We start from the raw sequence: 6,397 nt of genomic DNA, 5'->3' as shown, positions 1-6,397 counted from the left end.
TCAATCCGAATCGGTTAAATAATATATAAAGCAAGTCTGGCAAAACGTTTAACTGAATCTTTGTTGTTATTATCCGCTCAAAACGTGTTAGATGATTATTTTAATGCGTCATTTGTGCATTACTGGTAGGAAAGTTTTCGGAATTTTTCTCTTAAACAATTCCAAAGATTAGAAGTAGAATGAAAACAGCGATAGTTCATTTGCATCAATCTCAGTTCAATAAAATTTGATGCAGACGCATGTGAATTACAGACAGATAGCAAATAACGGGTGTTTACCTACGAATTTAACCGACTTTTTGGCCCAACGACCCAAAACCTGCCAACGATGTTTCTTCCTTTACTCATTTTATTTAGCAGCTTGCGATAGATTGATCCTCATTAGAAAACCGTTATTTAAAAAAAAATCTAATATTTTGCTTGTTCTGAAATCTTCAGCTACAGATTTTCAAAACCATGAAGAACCTGACCAAGTATTGATGACGTAAATTTCGTAATCATCTCTTAGTCGAACTGGTTATTGGAAAACGCTATCGTTATAGTTTTTATCATGAAAAAGCGCTAAATTTTGATTTATTGGATTCACCAGGTCTCGTAATAAATCCCAATCGCAGTTAATTGAAAAACCAGAAGCGGATTTCAATTGATCTCAATTCCCCGTTTAACACTACAAATCAAAGCGAAATTAACGAAACTGATAATGCGTGGATCTTCTTGATAGGGAGCAAGTAAAGTTCAAGCTGCCAAATGCTAGAACAAGGAACAGCAGGGCAAAAAGGAAAATCCTCCCAATAGTGCATCAAATACTAGAAGATTTAGAGCGAGTTCTGCTGGAAACCTAAACGAAAAAGTTAAAGTTGTTTCGGATCTGTATTATGCCAGATAACATGTCCGCAAGTCCCAATTAAGCAGCATTAAGATATTCCGATGCTAAAGGTCACAAGACGCAAACATCTGTTGAGTCGGCTTCTCTGTTCAATTACAGAATCAACTACACGAAAAACTTTTTATTTCATTTAATTACTCCTATATATCCAGCTGGTCCGAATCGAATCCAATCCGCGTCACAAATTTGAGATTTTACATTGAAATGTACCGGGTGATGGTCAGATTCCAATGCAAAATTGTTCCTTTAGATCCTAGTCAAATTTCGGATCAAAAACCCCTGCTAGATCGCCTTATGGATGACTAGCAGAGCCCAGCTAATCGCGAAACCTTCCACCAAATCAATAATCTTCAAATTGTTGCTTTAGCATGTCAAAAGGTCGTTCCTTTTTCCATTCTATCATAACTCATGTAAGTGATTCCGATTAAATATTATACTCCAGTGAAATAAACAAACAATTAATCAATCTATTGTTTTTCTGCATCATGGATAGAACAAACCGCCCGACCCTAATTATAGCCGCATTTCTAACGACTTGGTAGACTTTAGGTTGAAGAATCCGGACTTTTTCCGAATAAACCCCATTTGAAATGATCTAATTATATAATAGCTGGATGCACGTTTCAGAACTATTGGCTGGTCCCTGGTATGGTAACTATTATCGCAAGCAACTAATTAGTTCACATCAAAGACGAGATACAGCAACAGATTAAACAGCGCGACCATGTTCAGTCGGGTAGCATTTCTTTTGTGCCTCTACCACATCGCGGTCCAGAGTCATGTGTTGAACAAAACCGTCTACAATCAGCGAGTAGCATCCAACTCTACAAACACCCCTTTAGTGCAAACAGAGACAACAGCAGATAAACAGTTTGATTTTAAGAATAGAACAGAAGTGCCAAGTGAACGCGTTGCGAATTCAAATGAAAGTGATGGTTCTGCATCTGCAGGATCTTCAGGTTCTGCACGGCTCGATGTGAACGAAACAAGAACCGGCAAGAGTCACAATCGGCAATTTTCTGTTTCCGAGTTACTGACAACGACATTTCCCAAAAAAACTTCGAATGATACCGGATTGAACCCCTGCAAAGCTGGTAAGTGCCTCAAAAACATGAGGATGATTTGAGCCCATTACAAGACAAAACTTGCAAGCTTGCTGAATGAATTTTCCAAACTTGGTACAACGTTAAATCAATTGCGTTTTAAATTCGCATTTTTGATAACAGCAACAGTATCAACATTTTAATTAAATTCCAGTTAAATCTGGTCCTAATTACCTCTAGATTTGGTGTCATCGAGACGAAATTTCCATAAATTCTAGGGATTGTTTGTATCAATAACCGCAGATCAACTCAAATCAACAAATCGCCTTAAAGTTACAAATAAATGCCTTGCAAGCTGTAGCTTTAGCTTATTAATGATTGGGTAAACTTGATTTAGATGTGTTTCTCGACGACATAGCCATCACCTTTGAATTGTCGAGGAAGAGGAATAATCCAGTGGATGACGAAGAAAAGCACAAACTCATTTCGGACAGCGCCAAGAAAATCTTGGAGAAGAAAAAAATCTGGTAAGAACAGAACGAGCTCGCGTATTGTTTTCATTGGATTTGCCTTATTTCTGTAAAGGTCCTTTAGAGTTTCCATTGAGGAATTCTGCAAAATTCAAATGGATTTTCAAAACGGAAAATTCTCCCAAAGTTTTCTCACAGCAAATGTGAACTGGAATAGTTGATCGTTTTCAGAATATTAAATAAACCTCATCAAAATTTAGAAAACCCTTTTACATCTTGAAGTTTCCTAACAAGTGTTTAATGCAGACACTCTTAGTCTACAGTGTTAGAATTCAAACGACTCTGAAGAGGAGCGTAACTTTAAACCCTCGAAGAAACACCCTTTCCATTGATTATTTTTAGGAATATTGCTCCATTTGAATGTGGACTTCTTCATCTGCCTGAGTTTTCCTTTCTTCCATAGTGCTCTTCGGGATAATCCCTGTTTTCTGAAGCGCAGATTCGCTGGCAATTCAAAGCTGCTCAGTCCATCCAACTATCAGCTATGCCCAAAAGAACGTCTTTGAATTGACTTTCCAAGTTTCCCTAACGGGATGATTCCAGCTGTTGGGGAGCCAACTTGTTCTTTTAGTCCACTACTTATATGTGTTATTTCCTGTTTGCTAACTTGCTCTGGAAGCTTCAAATGCTAGCTTCTTTCATCTACAGACGAGTTCTTTTCGTGCCTTCATAGATGCAAGGTTCTTGCAGTCGAAGGGACGCAATGGGAATCGAACAGTTGCATCCTTCAAGTTTTCACTTTTCCCAAAACTACAACAACCTCACAGTTTGTAGCAATATTGCCCTCAAAGGTCACCGATATCACCGAATCTTACGGATTTTTCCCAAATGCTAGCCGGTCATTCATTTTTAAACTGCTGATACTCACAAAATGTATACTGGCTTCCAAGTGATTGTTAACTAACCGAAGCGAGCTTGTAGGAAAACCGACGCTTTATCCAGTTCCCATCGGATCCAGAAACGGGCAGCCGCCACAACGGTGAAAGAAAGACTATGGGATTATGGGATAATACCATATGAAATCGATGAGGAATGGAGTGCGTTTCGAAAAGCCTTGGCCCGGCAGGCAATGAGGCATTGGGAGAACTATACTTGCCTGAAGTTCATTGAAAGGAACAAAACTGAAAATGTGGACTTTGTGTTTTTCACCGAGAAACCTTGCGGGTAAGGAAACTGCCCCCAGCTAAGGCTTGAGGATTTAAGCTTGCCAATTGCAGATGTTGCTCGTTTGTGGGCAAAAGAGGAATCGGCGCTCAAGCATTAAGCATAAGCGAAAATTGCGCAAAGTTTGGTATTGTTGTCCACGAAATAGGCCACGCAATCGGGTACTACCACGAGCACACCCGACCCGATCGAGATAACTATGTCCAAGTGTTCGAGGAGAACATAATGAAAGGTCAGTGCAATTATCAATAATGTTAAGTCAGCAGGGAGAACATAAAAGCTTGCAGTTCCTTGATGTTGTGACAACTAACAACAACAAGCGGCTTTCTACGAGGGTGCCAACGAAAAATCTGGTTGTTTCAGGTCAGCAGACCAACTTCAACAAACTGCCCACTGACCAAGTGACTTCGCTGGGCCAGAAATACGACTACAATTCCATCATGCACTATGCGAGAAACACGTATTCGATAAACGGCTTTTCGGACACCATCCAGCCGATTGGAATCCCGCTAGGCATGAAAGCTCCGGAAATCGGCCAGAGGGTGGGCCTGAGCGCTGGGGATATCGAGCAAACCTTAATTCTCTACAACTGCCCAAGTAAGCAAAAGCATTTACAACCAAATGGTAAAACCCCAAATCTGAAAAAATTGCAGAATGCGGCAGCACGTTCCAGACATTATCCGGCTCGTTCTCTCCGCCCAAAATGAACGTGAACGCCCCACGAGAATCGCTGGCGTGTGAGTGGAGAATCACTGCCACTCCTGGGGAGAAAATCATCCTCAACTTAACATCGATGGACGTTTTCAAGTCCCCAAATTGCTCCACGGACTTTGTGGAAGTTCGCGATGGCCATTGGAAGAAATCAAAGCTTCTTGGTAAGCAAGCCTCTTTAAAACAAGACTAGAAACTACTTCGATGGTCCCCAGGAAGATTTTGTGGGCGGGGCGACGTCCCGAACATCAGATCGGACACCAATCGGATGCTGATCGTTTACCAGGCCGCCACTATCAATGAGCACACGGGATTTTTGGGCAACTTCGAAGTCGTTTGTGGAGGCACGATGCATGTCACCTCCATTGGGTAAACATCTAACAGCTTTGGCCATTCTGTCTCGAATATGCCACTGATTGCAGATATCTAGCTTCTCCAAACTACCCGGATGACTATAGCCCTAACAAGGAATGCATCTGGAAGATTACTGTTCCCGATCAATACCAAGTGGCGTTAAAGTTCCTCAGCTTCGACTTGGAGCATCATGTGGAATGCCGCTACGATTTCATCTCAATCCACAGCGGATTGGATAAGAATGCTTCCCATGTGGCCACTCTTTGCGGCCAAACTGTTCCCGAAAACATCGTCTCATCGTCCAATCAGATGATTATGAAATTCGTCTCCGACAAGTAAGTTGGCTCGATAATCTCCCGCACTGTCTCCAGCCTGGAGCTTCCAGGTCAAAGCAAAGAGGAGGATTTTCGGCGAAAATTTTCGCTGAATACAACGAGTGCGATCGGAAGGACCATGGATGCGAGCAAACATGCATCAACACCTTGGGCAGCTACATGTGCGCTTGCAGAAAAGGCCTGGAGCTACACTCAGATAAAAGAAGCTGTGTTGGTAAGTGTCTAAGAGCGGGTCTTAATCTCCTTCTCGAGTCCCTCAAGGCCCTATTCTAGATGCATGTGGCGGCACCTTCAAGGCGCCAAAGGGAACCATCGCCTCTCCATCCTTCCCCGAACTGTATCCCGGAAGCAAACAGTGCACTTGGATCATAGAGGCGCCTTTACAGCATATCGTCGTCTTGAACTTCACTCATTTGGACGTAGAAGGGAACAACTATGACGATCAGGTTAGCTATCGAAGCAACTGGGTTTGGAGATGGTGGATGCACATTTGCGTTTTAGTTGTGCGAATACGACCAGGTCAATGTGTCCAGCCTGCTGAGCAATGGCAAATACAAGCAGCATGGCTCGTTTTGCGGCACCAAAAGACCCAGCATGATTTTTTCCGAGAGCAATGTTCTGGAGATTAGCTTCGGATCGGATGACAGTGTCCAACAAACTGGATTTGCAGCTGTTTATTATATTGGTGAGCTCATTTTTCATTCATACTTCTGCTGAAAACAGATACTCTGGAGGAGAGAATCGTCCGGTAGCTCAATGAGCTTCCTCTGAGGATTACAGCACTCTTCATTTATTTCTTCATTCGATCTTATTTCTATCACTCCCTCTTCTTGCAGATCCAGATGAATGTTCTACTAGAAACGGTGAATGTGAACACGACTGCGTGAATACACTAGGGAGCTTCCAATGCATCTGTCGCACTGGTTTCACGCTACACGAAAACAAAAAGGACTGCATTGAAGGTGATTGTGTCCATGAGATCTTCACTGTATCCACGCCGCCTATGTATGGGATAATCAGCAGTCCCAACTACCCAAAGTATTATCCGGCATCCAAAGATTGCGCCTGGCACATCAGGACTTTGCCAGGCCATCGCATTCGGCTCATTTTCATGAACTTCAACTTGGAATCTCATCCTGAGTGCTACTTCGACAACGTCCAGGTATGAATGAGCAAGTTTAGTTTACTGGTCAAATAACACCCAACTAAATTGCAATCTCACCCACATAGCAAAATGATATTCCCAGAATATACCCGGAACATTCATGTGATGTACATGTTACATGAGTTACATTATGAACATTCCATGTATGTCCCAGGAATCTGTCAGAGTTAATACACTGAATGTTCATGGTATGTTCTGGGAATGTACATG

General features: G+C 42.1%; 1 protein-coding gene across 3 annotated transcripts in view; it reads left to right on the top strand.

Moving 5' to 3' along the window:
- The first annotated feature begins 1,369 nt into the window (after nucleotides 1-1,369).
- Nucleotides 1,370-6,397, top strand: part of LOC109539385 (tolloid-like protein 1) — a 7,596-nt gene continuing 2,568 nt past the window's right edge. The window contains exons 1-12 of one of the 3 annotated variants that reach the window (XM_019907098.2): nucleotides 1,370-1,979; nucleotides 2,326-2,455; nucleotides 3,380-3,622; nucleotides 3,676-3,854; nucleotides 3,986-4,219; nucleotides 4,276-4,497; nucleotides 4,549-4,702; nucleotides 4,756-5,022; nucleotides 5,073-5,236; nucleotides 5,284-5,468; nucleotides 5,524-5,707; nucleotides 5,859-6,184. In XM_019907098.2, coding sequence (XP_019762657.1) covers nucleotides 1,610-1,979; nucleotides 2,326-2,455; nucleotides 3,380-3,622; nucleotides 3,676-3,854; nucleotides 3,986-4,219; nucleotides 4,276-4,497; nucleotides 4,549-4,702; nucleotides 4,756-5,022; nucleotides 5,073-5,236; nucleotides 5,284-5,468; nucleotides 5,524-5,707; nucleotides 5,859-6,184 — 2,658 coding nt within the window. In that variant the 5' untranslated portion in view covers nucleotides 1,370-1,609. Of the gene's footprint in view, nucleotides 1,980-2,325; nucleotides 2,456-3,379; nucleotides 3,623-3,675; nucleotides 3,855-3,985; nucleotides 4,220-4,275; nucleotides 4,498-4,548; nucleotides 4,703-4,755; nucleotides 5,023-5,072; nucleotides 5,237-5,274; nucleotides 5,469-5,523; nucleotides 5,708-5,858; nucleotides 6,185-6,397 lie in introns of all 3 variants that reach the window. The other 2 variants (XM_019907097.2, XM_019907099.2) reach the window with 2 other exon arrangements.

The sequence above is a fragment of the Dendroctonus ponderosae genome, unplaced genomic scaffold (genome assembly GCF_020466585.1).
Source record: "Dendroctonus ponderosae isolate FM_Combo_2020 unplaced genomic scaffold, Dpon_F_20191213v2 Dpon_F_20191213_9, whole genome shotgun sequence".
NCBI classification, from domain to species: Eukaryota; Metazoa; Arthropoda; class Insecta; order Coleoptera; family Curculionidae; genus Dendroctonus; species Dendroctonus ponderosae.
Note: the sequence above shows the minus strand (reverse complement) of the source record. Positions and strands in the feature narration are given on the sequence as shown.